The 17,709-nt window shown below is 41.5% G+C and overlaps 1 protein-coding gene across 6 annotated transcripts in view; it reads left to right on the top strand.

Moving 5' to 3' along the window:
- Nucleotides 1-2,337: 2,337 nt before the first annotated feature.
- The window catches only part of RAPGEF2 (Rap guanine nucleotide exchange factor 2), a 324,353-nt gene continuing 308,981 nt past the window's right edge, over nucleotides 2,338-17,709 (top strand). For all 6 annotated transcript variants that reach the window (XM_036762274.1, XM_036762270.1, XM_036762271.1 and 3 more), the window contains exon 1: nucleotides 2,338-2,590. In XM_036762274.1, the coding sequence (XP_036618169.1) occupies nucleotides 2,522-2,590 (69 nt within the window). In that variant the 5' untranslated portion in view covers nucleotides 2,338-2,521. The remainder of the gene's footprint in view (nucleotides 2,591-17,709) is intronic.

Here is a 17,709-nt window from a genome sequence, read left to right as displayed (position 1 = left end):
GGAAGAAGATGAGGAAGAGTATAGAGAGAAATAAATTCTCATAACCTAAGGGGGTAATGTTGTAGTCTGCAACCAGTGAGCCTGAGGAGGAAATCTCTGGTGTATACGGCGAAGGGCTTCAGACAAAACAAAGACAACGTTAAATATAACAGTTAATATATAACAGAAGTTATTATTCTTAGCTTCTCAATAATTAATTTTTGGATAAGTCACTCTACCTCTCAGGGGCTCTGTTTCCTCAGTTGTCAAACTAGAGTTTGACTAGACAACTAACTGATTATAATTTGGGGGGGTGCTGGACCCTATCTGTCCATTATACTATAGCCCTTCGGGTTATTATTTAGACGAGTGAAAGGTGAAGGCTGTGAGGAAAGCTTTAATTTAATTTTTTAAAATCTACGTTACAAGATCCAGTGAAATTATTCCCCAGGGAGTCTCCAGTCCAAATTCTAGGTAAACAATCGAATGGGTTTAGCTTTGCAGAGGTGGCGCCTTCTTTTTCTTGTTTGGCCAATTTCAGAAGCTCTGGCCTTTAAAACCGGGGAAAGCTCTCAGGATCAGAACCCCCAGAAGAGAAACAGGAGATGGAGAGGGGAAGAGGCTAATGGGAGAGGCAGCATGATGGTATGTGTTTGTATTCGAGCCTACCCTATGGGGAAGGGGGGCGCTTCGCAAAGTGCTTAAGCAGTCTCGTGTCCAAAGGAGACTGGTTCCTTCACGGCAGAAAGAAAGCCTTGGAAGAAAAAGAATGCAGGACTTGAAGAAAGATTAGCTCCACTAAGCCACGTCGGCCCAGGGGGACTGCACTCGATTTACCTGGAGCGCAGGCTGTAGGTGCAACCTAGACAGAGAAGGCGGCGGCAGAGAGCGGCGGGTAGGAGGGAGAGGGGTGGAGTAACAAGAAGGGGCTGGAGGCTCGGGGCCCAGAGCCACCTCCTTCAGTCCCTCCCCCGGAATGATGCTGCTGCCCCTGGACTCGCCCTGTTGGTGTCACTCACTCTTCACCATGGTTGCAGCACAAAGCAACAAGCCTTGGAGGCCGCTTCCTCCCTAAGGAGCGGCTCCAGCGGCGGCCGGAGAAGGCGCCGAAGAAGGAGGAGGAGGAGGGGAGTAGTTGCTTCACAAACACTCACACAAGGGGGCTTTGCTTGGCTCCGCACTCGGCCCAGAGACTCCTCGGACCCTTGGACCCCGCCTGGAGGAGACCTCCCTCCCGCCTCCCGGCCCCTCGCCCGGGCAGCAGCCAGCAGCGCCCCCCTCCCCCTTTCCCCAGACGGGCGAGGAACAAAGTTGCCGAGAGCTGCTGGGGCCGAGGGGCTGCAGCCCAGGCTGCGTGCGCTCCTTGCTGCAGAGCCCGGGCCGGGACAGCCTTCCTCCCCGGGCTTCTGGATGGGGGAAGGCGGCGGTGGCTGCCGAGATCTCGGAGGCGGCGGCGGCCCGGGAGGCTGCGGCGGTGGCGGCAGAGTAGCCCGGGGGGATGCAGCAGCAGTCCGGGGGGACGGCAGAGCCGAGTAGACTGAGCCTCGGAGGAGCGGCGGCGGCGGTTGCGGCGGTGCTGGCGACTGGGTTTCGCTGCGGCCAGACTTGAGAGCCAGCGAAGGAGCTCGCCTCTCCCTTTCCTTCCTCCCGGGCCAGTCGCTGCGGCGGCGCCGAGACTCCCGGGGGAGACTTGGGGGAGGGGGCGAGAGCTGAGAGTCCTGACTCTTTGAGACCTTGGAGCGCCTCAGGGGCAGCGCGATCTCCACCCCAAGAGGGGCCACAAGGCCCAGTCTGCCACCCCCCTTCCCTCCTCTCCTCTTCTTACTCTCCCCCCACCTCACCTCCCAGCTACCACTCCCCACCTCCCTAAAAATAACTCAGCCCCGGCGGGGACAGGAGGAGCCGCCACTGTCACCCGAGAGGAGCCGGGGGAGGCGTGTCCGAGTCTTTGGCCCCGGGAGCCAGGGAGCCGGGGCGCGCCAGGAAGCCTCCGAGACTAAACTAGGGGGAAGGGGGAGAAGGAAGAGTTTACATCCCAGCCCGGTCCCTTGCTCCCTTCGCCCGGGACCCCGGGCTGAGGGTCCGCGAAGATTCGAGGAGAGCTTTCCTGGGCACTCGGCCACTCGGGGTCCCGGCCCTGAGAAGTAGCCCGGGACTGAGAGGCCCGGGAGCCGCGGCCTCGGAAGCGGCGGCGGCGGCGGCAACAGCAGCAGCGCTAGGAGCGCCGCCTTCTCCTCTTCTCCCCCCTCCCCCAATCTCCTCCCCTTCCCTCCCCTCCTCGCTCTTCCCTTCTCCTCTCCTCCCCTCCCCTGCCCTCTCTTCCCCTCCCCTCCCCACTCCCTGGCCGGGCGGGCCAGGCCAGTGTCCGCGGGAACCCCCTGCGGACCCTGCGCCCCAGGCCCCCTGCGGCTGCGCTGCTGCGCTGCTTCGCTGCGGGCGGACGGATCGAGAGACGGAGGAAACGTTTGAGCTTGAGCGGGGCCCGGGCGAAGCTCTGCTGGTGCTGGGAGGAACAGCCCCAGCCCGGCCCCGCGGGGGGGAGATGGCGTCCTACGTGGATAACAGCTTCCGCCAGGCGGTGATGAAGAACCCAGCCGAAAGGAGCCCCCAGGTACCGGCCCCCGGCCCCCGGCCCCCGCGTGGCTCGTCATCCCTACCGATGGCCTTTCCGGATTTGCACTACTTTTCCTCCCCTTTCTAATTCCCTCTATCCAGCCACCTTTCACACCCCTACTGCCCCCTCCCCCATGACCATTTTCTTGCCGCCCCCCGGCTCTTTTTGCCCTTCCCTCACTACTACACACCTTTTCCTTTCCAACTATCCCTCCTCTTCCCTTCCCATCCCCATGCTTTGGGATATTCCTTCAACTCTTGGGTGAATGATTTGAATTCTCTTGTCAGCCCCTTATCATCGGTCTTCCCTCCCTCTCCCTTCTGTTGCCTCCTACTTAGCAATCAGACGCCTTCCCCCCCCCCCCCCCCCATTCCGGTTTACTGTGGGCCATCGGTCACCAACTCTTCATCAGCTAGGAGACCTTATTCCTGGAAAACTTCTTTTCCATCTGCATGGTGCCATTTAAACTTTTAGTTCGAGGTTTTTATGTCTCCTTTTCTAATAATATGTAGAGGGAAGCTCAGGGGACCGTACAAAAGTGGAGGTGTACTGTTGGCTAGGTTAGTTTTGTACAACGGTATCAAAATACTGATTTTAGTATTCTGGAAATCTTATTCCTTTTCAGGAGATAAATGTTGAGAGGTGTGTGTGTGTGTGTGTGTGTGTGTGTTTAATTTTGCCTAATGATGCCGTTTAAAGAAGGGATGCTGAGTCCCCATCCGCTACCCCAGTGTGAAAATAAAGATCTAATACCAGAGATGGTGCTCTTGAAATGTTTGTAGTTTAGATTACAGAACTGACCGCAAATCAGGGATATTTACACGCATAGGTAGTAATGGTATTTGAGCAACTTGCATAAAAGGGAACGATTCTTTTCCATTACCCAACCTTTTTCAAGTTAAATTAGTTCTTTAACCTTTAGAAACTTAAGTTTGATGGTTTTTTTTTTGAGTGGGGAGAAGTGGCATTTGGGTGTTTTAAATTGCATTCGAGATGGGGGAAATGTTATAACCATGTGGTTTGACTTTTTCCCCCTTTAGTGGTTTTTTTTTTTTTTTTGCAGCTGACTGGATTATGCTAAACGACAACATATTCTTTCAGTTTTGAATTGGTGACTAGATGGGATGCTACTTTCAACTGTCTTAAGACAAATAAGCTCTTGCAGATCCCTGACAGAAGCTGCAGTTCTGAAACTAATGACTGAAAGAGTTGCTTAACTCATTAGAGTTTAATGCCATCTGTCCTGTCTTCATGATGTCCTCTTTCTCTGAGTTATTTATGTCCTATTTTCAGGCGGCCTATTCTTCTCCTTAACACCCCCTCTTTGGATACTGTTAATTTTTTCTTTCCCCCTTTTAACATGAAGAGAAACAAGCAAGATAGAGCATGAACGTTTTATACAGGTTTGTAGCCTCATTTTGACAGAAGTCCAGAGGACAGGGTATGAGAGTCTCACTTAAACATTTCCTAGGGAAGTTGATGTAGTGATATCTGGGACCTCACAGAATGATTTCATACGTTGACCAACTCATACAGAGACTGTAATTTTATAAGTAAAACTATTTTAATCTGTCTCTAGAAAGATCCTTCCTAAAGGACTCCTACAGCTGAAAAAGGAAGGTTCTTCCCATGCCTAGTTTTCCCTCTTTATGTGCCCCTGCCTCATGCAGTATTTGCTTTATATTTGGCAGTCATGCCAAATATTTCTCCATGTGTAAATGGATGGCTCCGTAGGGGTATGATTTGAAAAGCAAATTTCAGTTAGATATTTCATTTTCTTTCAAGGATGCTGTTTGAAATATGAAGTGAAAGCACATGCTTAGAACCTTAGAACCCTGGAAGGGGTGTTGGGAAATGATGTAAGTGACCTTCTGTGAAGATTAGAAAAAGAACATTGCGGTGGGTCAGTTAGTAGACTGGCAATTTCTCAGAAACCAGTCATTCAGGTGGTGGGGCATCAAACTAGGCTGGATGAGACAAAACCTCTTCTGTGACAGCTGAAAGCGTGTGCCAAATAAAATGAACTGTTAAACTTTCCTGTTTCTGTGCCAATTCTGTAGAATAGAATAAAATGGATATAGCACAGAAATTAGCCTGAATGCAATAAGAAGCCAAGGCAAGAAACCAGGTTCTCTAGGCATCTAAATTCAGAACTTGGAGAAGTGGCCTAGAACCCTAAAGAGAGTAAAGAAGCTTGGAATCGTATTTAGAGGTAGAAGTTGTCTCAGTCATGGCTTAGGTGTCGAGTCCAACTCCCTTATTTTATATATAGGGAAACTTTGAAGTCAAGTGACTTGTTCAGGGTCACACAGCTAGTAAATAGTTTCTTATGCATTGACTACAGTTTCTACATATCATTAGACAAGATTCTCCTTAGGTGAGCAGAATAATTGAACCAGGATCAAGGACCTTGAGATCATGTATGTAAGGATTGGTTAAAGGAGCTGGGGATGTTAGCATGTTTAGCCTGGAGAAGAGAAGACAGGGAGGAGGGGCTGAGGTATGTGATAGGATAGCTGACTTCAAATTTATGAAGGACCCACCTTTACATGGAAGATGGATGGTACTTCTGTTTGGCCCTTGGCAAGACTTAGAGAACTACGGGTAGAAGTTGTAAAAAGGCAAATGGAGATTTGATTTAAGGGGCTGGGGGGAAGGGGGGCAGGGGACAGGACAACTTCCTAGCTATTGAGTTATCCAAAAATGGCTGTTAGAACTCTTGTCATGTATGTTATAGAAGGGTTTGTAGAATTTCATTTTGGATGATTAGGTGGTCTCTGAGACTTTCCAACTCCAGGATGTTCTGGTTTTGTGAAAACTCTTTGTTATTTAAAAACAATCTATTCTCATTTGAGTATTAATATTAAGGAAACTGTTTACCTTAGTGACTATTCCATGCAACACTTTAAAAATGAGCTATTGTTTTACACCTGTATTTTTAAATGCAAGGAGAAGAGAAGAGAAATACTTTCTTCCCCTCTCCTCCCCATTTAACCCCTCCTTAATTCATAAAACTAAGTTATTTTTCATATTATATGTTATTCTGTTATTATAATAGTGGGAAAGTTTTCTTTTATACATCTTGGATTAATGGGGTTAGAAATCTATAATTTAATAAAAGCAAGCCTACTAAATTTAAACATTTTGATTTTGCACTCCCAAATGAAAAAATTAGTAAAATATTCTTTTTTATTTTTTTCTTAGAACTTCATAATGGATCTTTTAAACTGGTATCATACTGGTTACAGCAGGGAAACTTTAGAAGAAAAGGATAGAATTGGGGATATTAAAACAAATTTTTTTAATGCTAAGTAATATGTTTTGAAACTTATTTTAACCATTCTACCCCAGAATCTTAGTTTCTGATTCAAACTAAATGAAGGCATAGTTTTGTATTTAGGTCAATTAATTATCCTGAAAATTTATGATGACATAAAATGTAGCCTCCATACTTAATTGACAGATCAAATGGACAGATAGTGGGAGGAGCTTCTGTTTAAACACCAGATTTAGATAATTAGGAAAGAGAATTTATTTTTGAAGTATACGTCATTAAGCATTTCAAGGTTTTCCTCTGAGTTTTATTTCAGCATCTTTGATAGAGGAGGCATGTTAAGGAAGAAATACATCATTGCCACCTTTTAAAAGGTTAAAAAAAAAAGCCAAAATCTAAGGAAAAAAATTCACTCCATTATGTGCCCTAGTTACAAGGGGTCTGAAAACCTGGCCAGACTTCTGTACTCAATGGAGTACTGTGTTCAAGGAGCCAAAAAGCCTCAGAAAGTAATAATAAAAAGAGACATGTGCATGTTTACATTGTTCAGGTTTCTTCAGTTGGAAAAAAAAACCACTGGCTCTCTTAAGTAATTGGTTTTTAAAAACTATTTGAGTTGATGTCTTTAAAGACTTAAATGTTAAGTTCCATCACCAAACAAATTTAATGAAGTAACAGAAGTAAATAAATTGCAAACAGCTTCATCCCTTAAGGCTTCATATAATGAAATGATTTTTCTAAACTCTTTTAGTAACCTAGTGGTTTCTAAGCCTTTGAAAGGCTCCTGTCTGCTGTGGCTTAATGTTTTTAACATTTCAGGTAGAACTGCTGCTAAAGTCACTTGTGCACATAATGAGCACCTCTTCTGAAACCTTCATCTGTTTTGAGTTGCTCTTCCTAAATATGACCCTTTTAACATTGTGTCTTGTGCAAAGTAAAGATAAACTTAGATTGATGCAAATCACTTGGAATTTTTGGAGGGCCGTTAGTTCACTGAATATATCGATTCAGTTGCTAAAGCATGAATAAGCTGGCTGGATAGTCTCAAATTCACTGAGCTATGTTAACTTTCTACAGATAGTCATTAGAAGATGTTTCATGTCATAAGGGAAGATTGAGTTAGTGCCTGTGACCCAGCTCCTCCTTGATAGAAGTACCTGTATAAAAGGATCTCAGTCTGTCTTTTTTGGGCATATGTTCCACTGTCAAACATTTAGGAAGAACAATGGTTTAATTGTGAGAAAGGAATTTGAATATTACAGTGAAATTTTCCACTGAAAATAAGTTCTTTAGTACCATTGTTTGTGAACACAATCACATCGGTTCATTTGGCAACTGATGCTTTGATTCTGCTAAAGCTCAGTTTTAAATAGTTACTTTTTTGATTCAAGAGTTTATGTTCCTAAATAACAACCAGGCTTTTTTTTTTTGTCTGTTATTCATTCTGAGATCTTTAGCGTAAAAAGAAAATGGTCACAGTTTCTCATTTTTGATACCTGGATAACCTGGATCCATGTTCTTGTAAATGGCAGCACTCCTACCTCTGATGAAAATCACAGCTCATGCATGGCTCTCCATCCTTTGTGATTATCAACTGTATTATCATTTCCATAATACTTTCTTAGAGGATCCTTCTATAGGGGATCCCAAACGTGTTCCAGAGGCTTTCCCTTCGTTTCTCAAACATTTTGTGGGTACCCTCAGGTTGTATATCCCTTAGCTTGTCCATCTGTTATCACTCCTAATAGGATCATAGGTTTAGAGCTGGAAGAGATTTTTAGATATCATCAAGTCCTCTCCTACTCATTTTACAGGGGGGAGGTAATTGAGGTCCAGAGAGGTTAAGTGCTCTGTTCAGGGTCACATAGCCTAGTATCTTATCTGGTATTTAAACCCAGGTCTTCCTGACTTCAAGTCTATCCGCTATACCATGCTGCTTCTGTATGCAGCTGGTCCTTGCCTTTTTTTTTTTTGAGGTTGTAGGTAAAAAGATGATAAATTATAATTGGTACAAATATCTGTAACATGACTAAGTTATATTAGCATAATGAAAGATTTACTGTAACTACATGCTATGCCTCTTTTGTACAGTCTTAATATTTTGGAAGCTTTGATATTTTAAGATACATTTGACATATTTAGTAATTAAAAATAATTCTTTAGCTTGCTTTGCATAAGTTAGCCATGGCACAAGATTAGTCTTTTCCAACAAAGATCTTATTAGTAGGTTGTTGGTTTAGAGTATAAGGTTTTTCTTGAAATCATTGCTCTCCAATTGGTAGTCTTTTAAAATTAAAGCTGACAATATGAAATTTTGGAATACTCCCTGGCATACGGTATAAAATTATCTACTTGATTTTCTTTTTAAAATTTTTTCTGGATGCTTTTTTTTTTTGGTTTTCTTACATCCCTGTTACTTCTCAGGGATTACCCACACTCCCCTGTGACTGAAAATCAAAAAAAAAAAAATCAGAATGTGTTTTTCCCCCTCAAACAAGTATGAGAGTGTGTGCAACATTCTGTACCAGTATTCCACTACCTTTTTTCTCAAGAGTAGTCTGAGACCAATATCAGTTGCTTATGTTTATTTCTGATGCAACTCATTGGAAACAAAAGTGTTTAAAAGGGGGACTCGTTTATGTTATTTGGGTCTTGCCCAGTCAGTTACCCTTAGGAAATGAAATTGAAGTCTAACTGAAGTAATACCACTCAAGTAACATTGGAGTAAAGAGATCTGGGAATTGGGTAAGACCTTAAGGGCTCAATTATCAGAACTGTTTATGTCTCATGCTTCCTTTGTACCTTATTAAATTTTATGCATTTCTGAATATTCCTTTAGACTTCTTAAAGTTTGAGGTGAAATGAATTTTAAGAGTTTGAGTGATCTCCTGACGGACACTCCCATGAGCTATGGAAAATCCTAAGAAAGTATTTTTTTTTTTGGAAGGGGGAAGGCAGGGCAATTGGGGTTAAGTGACTTGCCCAAGGTCACACAGCTAGTAAGTGTGTCCAGTGCCTGAGGCTGGTTTTGAACTCAGGTCCTCCTGACTCCAGGCACTACTCACTGTGCCACCTAGCTGCCCTAATCGTGAGAAAGTGTAAGTCATGCTCTTTGGACCAATGAGAAGGAAGTCTGCTAATGTCAAACAAGAGTTCCATGTTCAGTCACTTAAGAATTCTTGTTCCTTTCAAAAAGTACTCCCATGAAGTTATCTCTTTTGTTTCTAGTAGTTCTTAAAACTCTGGAAATGACATTCTGGAGAAAGAAGCCCCCTCCACTATATTGCAACAAAGCTTGCTTTTGTGGTCATTTGATTACTTTTTTTTGTAGGCCATTTGGATTAAAATAATAGTGAAAGTACCACAGTATAGTTAAACCACCCATACATATGGTCTTAGATAGCACTGAGAGGTGACTGTGGCTGTGGCTTCTGGATCTTTCATGTGAAGTGTGGCCTTGGGCATTCTGTACTAGTGAAAGGGAAGAATCTTAGATCTTAAGGTGTAGGGGACCTTAGTCCAGCCTAGAGGAAGCTAAGGTCCAGAGACAGTGAGTGACATGTTCATTGTCACAGCTGGACAGTTTGAACCCAGGTCCTCTATCTCCACATCTGGCATCTTCTGTCACACTCCACTGCAGTGCCTCAGTATCCTTTTGCTCCTTACTTTGATAGATTTCAGGTAGGCTATTAAAATTTATCATTATTATTATTTTGGTCTGCACTGTGATTTTATCATTGTAGCGAACTTCCTGTGCAGAGAGCTAGACAGATACAGATCTGAAATTCTGAATTGGAAATTTTAAGTGACTTGCTCTTCGGTCACATAGCCAGTTTATATGAACTCAGGAAGGATTTAAACTCTAGTCCTTATAATGGGGGATACTTCAAAGCTATCAAACATGTGTCCCACTGCTGCTGCAACACTCCCTAGTTGGATTGAACCAGATTAAAATGTAACTGGGAAATATTTAACAAAGTAAAGAAAACTACAATAGAGCATAGATAACGTTAATATGTTGCTTTCTAAGTCCATGCAGGGATGGATATGTATGGTTTTTATTTGAGTTTGATACCACTAGTATTTCGTGTGAGTGGAATGACCTAGAGGTGGAAGGGCTATGTATGACATTCTTGATCTCTAGAAATAAGCATATCTGGCTTCCCTTATTGATCTAATTCTTCAAATATACAATAATATATATTGTCTGAAAATAACATTTCTTATTTCCCATTTGGACACAACAAAATCAAGAGGTTCAAAGTGACTTTTTTCCCCACCAGCCCACACATGGATTTAATTATTTAACATTTTTATTGATATGTTGCTATCATTTCCAAGTATATCCCTTCTCTTCCTCTGCCTAGAGAGCCATGCCTTAACAAAGAAAAAAAGAGAGAAAGGGTAGAAAAAAGTTAAACAAAATTAACCAACACATCAGCTGAGCCTGACAGGATGTGCAGTCTTCTATACCCATTGTTCCTGACCAAAGAAGGGAAGGAGGTGCACATTTATTTTCAGAGGCAAATGTAGGATTGGGGAGTTTTGATCTGGAAAGTTGCTTGTGATGCAGCCAACATAATTATAGTAACTTTTAAGAACACCCCTCCCCTTCCCTTCCTCCGCCCTCCTATGTCACAGGTTAACCACCAGTGAGAGACTGGTAGGAGAAGAAATTAGTCGTATTTAGCCTTTTTTCTTTTACTGGTGGTGGTGGAGGGTAAAGTGAGGGGTGGGAGTCCATATTGCACATCCAGAAGCCTTAGGCAGTTAGCAGGCAAAAGGCCACTGACTGATGTCAGCAGTTACAGGAAGAGAAATCAGCTGATTGCCACATAATACAACTGTTACAATTGTTATCTTTCCAGGAAAGACCTGAGTCTTGTGAATTGAACTGTTATATCTTAAGAAAGTCCTACTTTTTAGGAGAGGTGTGTGTAACAGTTCTGCTGGCTTGTTTCCATTTCTCTTTTTAACACATTGAAAGAAAGCAGCATGGTACAGCGTGAAGTCAGAGCACCTGGGTTCACATCCTGGCTCTGGGGTTTAGTGCCTGTGGATAAGTTACCTCACTTTACTGGGTCTTATTTTCTTCATTTATGGAATGAAGAGGTTGCATGTGGTGGTCTCTGAGGTCCTTTTCAGCTTTAGTTCCATCTCTGCCTTTTTCTCTATTCTTAAGCTCCTTTACCTCACCCCCACTCTGAGTAATTGGGCTTAGAAAATAGGACTCCTCAAATGACTTTAGTTAAAAAGTTTGAGACCAGATAGAAATACCAGATCTTCCTTGGAAGATAATCCTTGGTGGTGGGACAACACAGCCACTTAGAGGCAGCTGGTAGTACAAAATACAGTAGATAGAATGCTGGTCTGGAGTCAAGAAGACCCAAATTCAAATAAGACTTCAGACACTTACTGTCTATGTGACCCTGGGCAAGCAACTTAATTTCTGTTTCCTCTACTAAGTTGAGTGTTGCTGAAAAGATTAAATGAGGAAGTATTTGTAAAGTGCTTACCCCAGTGCCTGGCACATAGTAGGCACTTAATAAATGTTTCTTTTCTTCCAGTTTGACAATAGCTTATCTCTTAAGAGAATTTAATTAAAGATCTTATGGCCATGTCATTTGGAGTAGATCTTGCTTCTGCCAAATGGCCGAAGATTTAGAATCCAGCATTTCTAGCTAAAAGGATTTTCATTTTACAGATTGCAGACAGAGGCCTGCGTAGTTTCTGCAGTTTAGTCAAGATTCAAGTCCACACTGTCTAACTTTGGATCCAGTGGTCTTTTCACTATACATTGCTGGGGCCTGATAGGAAAAGCAGTGAAGAAGAGAATTTTTATGAGGTAGCTAGAGAACAGTGAAAAAAAAATAGCCCACAGATCATAGGATCTTGGCTGAGAAAGTGCCATTGTATACCACCAGATAATTCAGGGCATTTGGAATTCTCTCATTCCCAGTTTAATTGGACAAAAATAGGAGAACTGACTCCCTAGTTACAGACTTTAATCCTGGGGAAACCTCTAATTGAAGTCTTGATTAGTAATGGAGGTAGCTGGTGGCTAAGTAGATAGATTGACCTGAGTTCAAATACATCCTAAAACAATTATAAGCTGTGACCCTGGGCAAGTCATTCAACCTCTTTGACTCAATTTCCTATCTGTAAAATGGGCATAATAATATCACATTCTCCAAAAGTTGTCTTGAGGATCAAATGACATAATAATTGTAAAACACTTAGCATAATGCCTGGAACGTAGTAGGTTACTTATGTTATTATTATTTTTAACTGAGCAGTTAAGGCCTGGAAAGTAGAAAGTATACTTGTATTCATTAGGGAAACTGATATTCTGTTTAACTTAAAGGACTATTTATTACCATGCCCCACCAAAAAAATTAACATAAACTTTCCCCTTTGTCAACTTGCTCATTAAAAATTGTTTTATCATTATCGATCATACCAGCAATTAGCAGGTCATCATTTATCCAAAGAATCTGTTTCTGATGCCTTATGAAATGTGGTGAGTTTCTGTGTACTAATAGTTTTGATTTGTAGTTCTTAGAACTTGAAATCTGTGCTCATGTCAATTATTAATTAGCTGCCATTGTTCACTTGACTGATACCATAGAGGCTTTGTCCTAGGCTTCATGAAAAAATAGAACTGTTGAGTGCTGTTGAGAGAATTGGTGATTTATTTCTTTGTTAATATTAAGTTCATCAAGTCTTGTTAGCAAACATTTTAAAAATTCTGAGCAACTTTGTGAAATGTTAGAAATTTTTCTTTCCTGTAGTGTAGTAATGGGAAGAAAATTTACAATTGTGCTATTAAGTATGTGCTGTGAAACTTAACAATGAAGTTTTATTCTAGGGATGCTTTGTAAAAGAGATGTGTTAAATGTGGAATTAATTGAATATGAATAAAAGCTTTTGTTTATTAACATCTTTGGATGCTTTATGCTTTTGGGGGTAACTATAGGAAAAGAGATAAAAACAAATTAGGAATGAAAATATACTGTTACTCTTCAGATGAATTTTATTTTGTTTTTGGGTATCTTAAAGAGTCACTGAGTTTGAGAGCACCTTTATCAATCAGCAAGCATTTATTAAGTCTACTGCTTGCCTTGGCACTCATTGCCTTGTGTGTTTTGTTCATCTGGTAGGTGGAATGACTGAGCTAATCTCTCTTTTATTTGGTGAAGACCTTTAGGAATGTAATTGCATGCATTTTTGAGCATAGGATGCAGAAAGCTATACACTTTCTCAAAAGCCCCATGCTTTTCTAAGAAAGTACTGGAGGATAGGTTGGGAATCCTTAAGAGAACATAGCTTTCCTTTCCAATCCTCTCATCTTTGAACTTGAGCTGTATAGAGAGGTCCTTAAGGAAACACAAGTTTGAAGATTTCAAAGAACACTAGGAATGCTAATCCAAATTTAATTTCTCATTTGACTTAAAAAAAAAAAGTTTGTAGGAGCTCAGAAGTTTTTTTTTTCCTGTTGCTGATGTCACCTGTTTTTGGTTGTCATGCTCCCTTAAAAAATTAACTCCTTTTTCATGTATGTATGTATGTATGTATGTATGTATGTGTGTGTCTGTGTGTGTGTGTATGTATTTCATCTATGGAAGTACTTGAGTTCTTTGGGCATCTTAAAGGAAGTAGTTTCAGGTTTTCAAATTAAAATTATTTTATTGCCCTTGAGTTTGGTTAAGTTAAAACATTCAGTAAGGACAAATGGAAAGGACATAACATGAAAGTCTTTTAGGATGTAAAATAATTATGACAATAGCATAACAGGCTGTTAAGGAAGTCAAGAACATTGTGGTACAGTTGGAATTCGAACTTGGGTTTGAGTCTGAGAACTGTCACTTGTTGCCAGTGAGACCTTCTGTAATGTTGAGATTCGATTTTCTGACCTCTCTCTACACCTATCATCCCATGTTCCTACGAACTAAGGTAAAATTAAAAAGATGCGTTTTTGTCTCTCATGTGTGTTCATTAATTTTTCTTATATAGTTTTTTGGGGGGGGGCAGCAGGCAAGAAGGGAAAGTGAGAAGAGACAGTGGCTTTGTTATTGGAGGCATTCTTCTTGTATGAGCTATGTTGTCTCCCATATTCTACCTTGAAATATGAAAACACAAATATTTCTTAAGGCTTAGTTTCATGAGGTTCATGGAATGAACATTTTAATTTTCAGAGTTATGGTATAAAAACAAAGTATTGAGGTTCTCCTTCTTTCCTTGCTCTCCCTATGCTTTACTGGAGGATGTGTGCCTTTGAACTCAGTTCGTTTTCTGCTACTCTTTCTTTGTTGGTTATATAGTGGAAGCTGATGAACGAAAAAGAGATCCGGTGGTCGTAAGGGAAGTGATGATAATTAGCATTTACATAGCACTCTAAATTTTGCAGGGTTTTTACAAATATTGTCTCATTTTATCCTCACCACAACCCTGGAAAATACTTGCTGTTATTACAGATTTTACAGATAAGGCAGATAAGTTACAGATAAGTTAAATGATTTGTCTAGGTTTATACAGCTAGTAAATGTGAGTCTGGATTTGAACTCATTTCTTCTTGACATTGCCCCTATCCACTATGCCACCTAGTTAATATCTGTTTTTAGGGAACTTGTGTCACCCAAAATGTGGGTGAAAGATAGGTGGAGTACTGATCATAACAGGAGTTGTATTTTTTTTCCTTCCCTCCAGTAAACATACATAGTCTCCTTAAATCCTGTTGAGAAGAGTGCATTTTTGGCATTGATTTTTTTTCTCCATATGATGATATAAAGGCCCTTTTGAAGGGCAGACAGATTAATTTTCATTCTCTTTAGTCATGTCATGCTTTTTAAAAACCATCCATGGTCATTCCTTATTGATTATTGAATAAGGTTCAGACTCCTTAGTTCGGTATTCAAGGCCCTCCATAATCTCCTTTTCCATTTTAATTTATAATACTCCCATCTAGGCACTTTGTGCTGTGCTGGACTATGCTGGAAACCTTAGAACTCCATAGGATCATAGATTTAGAGCTAGAAGGGAATTTGAGAGGCCATCTGGTCATCATTTTACAGGTGAGGAAACTGAGGCACAGATAAGTGAAATAAAACTTGACCAAAGTCTCTTCTGCCTCTGCTCAGATTGTTTGCTCAGGGGAAGGTTTGCTCACTTTCCCCTTGTCCCTTTTTATTTTGCCTGTAGAATGCCCACCAGTCTATCAAGACTTATTTGAATCCCCTAGCCTTCATCCATTCCCTCCCTCTGCACCTCTATGTTGTTTTCCTTTAGCTATAAGCAACATGCTAAGTAGATATCTTATCTTTGAAAGTTATTGTGTATTATTTTTGTTTTAATTTAAATTTATTTATTTGACATATTTAGTTTTCAGCATTGATTTTCACAATAGTTTGAATTACAAATTTTCTCCCCATTTCTACCCTCCCCCCCACTCCAAGATGGTGTATATTCTGGTTGCCCTGTTCCCCAGTCAGCCCTCCCCTCTATCACCCCCCTCCCCTCTCATCCCCTTTTCCCTTCCTTTCTTGTAGAGCAAGATAAATTTCTACGCCCCATTGCCTGTGTATCTTATTTTTTAGTTACATGCAAAAACTTTTTTTTTTTGTTTTTGAACATCTGATTTTAAACCTTTGAGTTCCAAATTCTCTCCCCTCTTCCCTCCCCACCCACCCTCCCTAAGAAGTCGAGCAATTCAACCTAGGCCACATGTGTATCATTATGTATAACCCTTCCACAATACTCATGTTGTGAAAGACTAACTACATTTTGCTCCTTCCCAACCCATCCCGCTTTATTGAATTTTCTCCCTTGACCCTGTCCCCTTTCCAAAGTGTTTGTTTTTGATTACCTCCACCCCCATCTGCCCTGCCCTCCATCATCCCCCCCCTTTTATTTTTTTTTTTATCTTCCTCCCTCTTCTTTCCTGTGGGGTAAGATACACAACTTAGTATGTATGGTATTCCCTCCTCAGGCCAAATCTGATGAGCTCAAGGTTCACTCATTCCCCCCTCACCTGCCCTCTCCCCTCCTCCCACAGAACTGCTTCCTCTTGCCACCTTTATGTGAGATAATCCACCCCATTCTATCTCTCCCTATCTCCCTCTCTCAGTATGTTGCTCTCTCATCCCTTAATTTCATTTTATTTCTTTTAGATATCTTCCCTTCATCTTCAACTCACCCTGTGTCACACATATATATACACATAGATATATACATACATACACATTCACTTATATATATATACATAAGCATATATATATATACATATATATATATGCATATTCCCTTCAGCTACCCTAATACTGAGGTCTCATGAATCATACATGTCCTCTTTCCATGTAGGAATGTAAACAAAACAGTTCAACTTTAGTAAGTCCCTTGCAATTTCTGTTTCTTGATTACCTTTTCATGCTTCTCTTGATTCTTATGTTTGAAAGTCAAATTTTCTATTCAGTTCTGGTCTTTTCACTGAGAAAGCTTGAAAGTCCTCTATTTTATTGAAAATCCATATTTTGCCTTGGAGCATGATACTCAGTTTTGCTGGGTAGGTGATTCTAGGTTTTAATCCTAGCTCCATTGACCTCCGGAATATCACATTCCAAGCCCTTTGATCTCTTAATGTAGAAGCTGCCAGATCCTGGGTTATTCTGATTGTGTTTCCACAATACTCAAATTGTTTCTTTCTGGCTGCTTGCAATATTTTCTCCTTGATCTGGGAGCTCTGGAATTTGGCGACAATATTCCTAGGAGATTTCTTTTTTGGATCTATTTGAGGAGGCGATCGATGGATTCTTTCAATTTCTATTTTGCCCCGTGGCTCTAGAATATCAGGGCAGTTCTCCTTGATAATTTCTTGAAAGATGATATCGAGGCTCTTTTTTTGATCATGGCTTTCAGGTAGTCCATTTAAATTATCTCTCCTGGATCTATTTTCCAGGTCAGTGGTTTTTCCAAGGAGATATTTCACATTGTCTTCCATTTTTTCATTCCTTTGGTTCTGTTTTATAATATCCTGATTTCTCATAAAGTCACTAGCTTCCACTTGCTCCAATCTAATTTTTAAAGTAGTATTTTCTTCAGTGGTCTTTTGGACCTCCTTTTCCATTTGGCTAATTCTGCCTTTCAAGGCATTCTTCTCATTGGCTTTTTGGAGCTCTTTTGCCATTTGAGTTAATCTATTTTTTAAGGTGTTGTTTTCTTCAGTGTATTTTTCAGTATTTTTTTGGGTCTCCTTTAGCAAGTCATTGACTTGTTTTTCATGGTTTTCTCGCATCCTTCTCATTTCTCTTCCCAATTTTTCCTCTACTTCTCTAACTTGCTTTTCCAAATCCTTTTTGAGCTCTTCCATGGCCTGGGGCCAGTTCATGTTTTTCTTGGAGGTTTCTGTTGTAGGCTCTTTGACTTTATTAATTTCTTCTGTCTGTATGTTTTGGTCTTCTTTGTCAGCAAAGAAAGAATGCAGAGTCTGAGACTGAATCTCGGTGCATTTTCGCTGCCTGGCCATAATCCCAGCCAACTAACTTGACCTTTGAGTTTTTCAGTGGGGTATGACTGCTTGTAGACTACAGAGTTCTATGTTCCACGTTTGGGGGGGAGGTGCCCCTCTGCCACACCAGCACTGCTCCTTCCCCAAGAACCCCCAACCCAAACTGGGCTCAGATCTTCGGCAGGCTGTGCACCCCTGCTCTGATCCGCCACTTAATTCCTCTCACCAGGTGGGCCTGGAGCCAGAAGCAGCAGCAGCCGTAGCTGCCCCACCTCCGCTGTCCCCGGGGCTGGAAGCCGAACCGAGAACTCCTTCCACTCCCGCAGCTTTTCCCACTAACCT

The sequence above is a fragment of the Trichosurus vulpecula genome, chromosome 6 (assembly GCF_011100635.1).
Source record: "Trichosurus vulpecula isolate mTriVul1 chromosome 6, mTriVul1.pri, whole genome shotgun sequence".
NCBI classification, from domain to species: domain Eukaryota; kingdom Metazoa; phylum Chordata; class Mammalia; order Diprotodontia; family Phalangeridae; genus Trichosurus; species Trichosurus vulpecula.
Note: the sequence above shows the minus strand (reverse complement) of the source record. Positions and strands in the feature narration are given on the sequence as shown.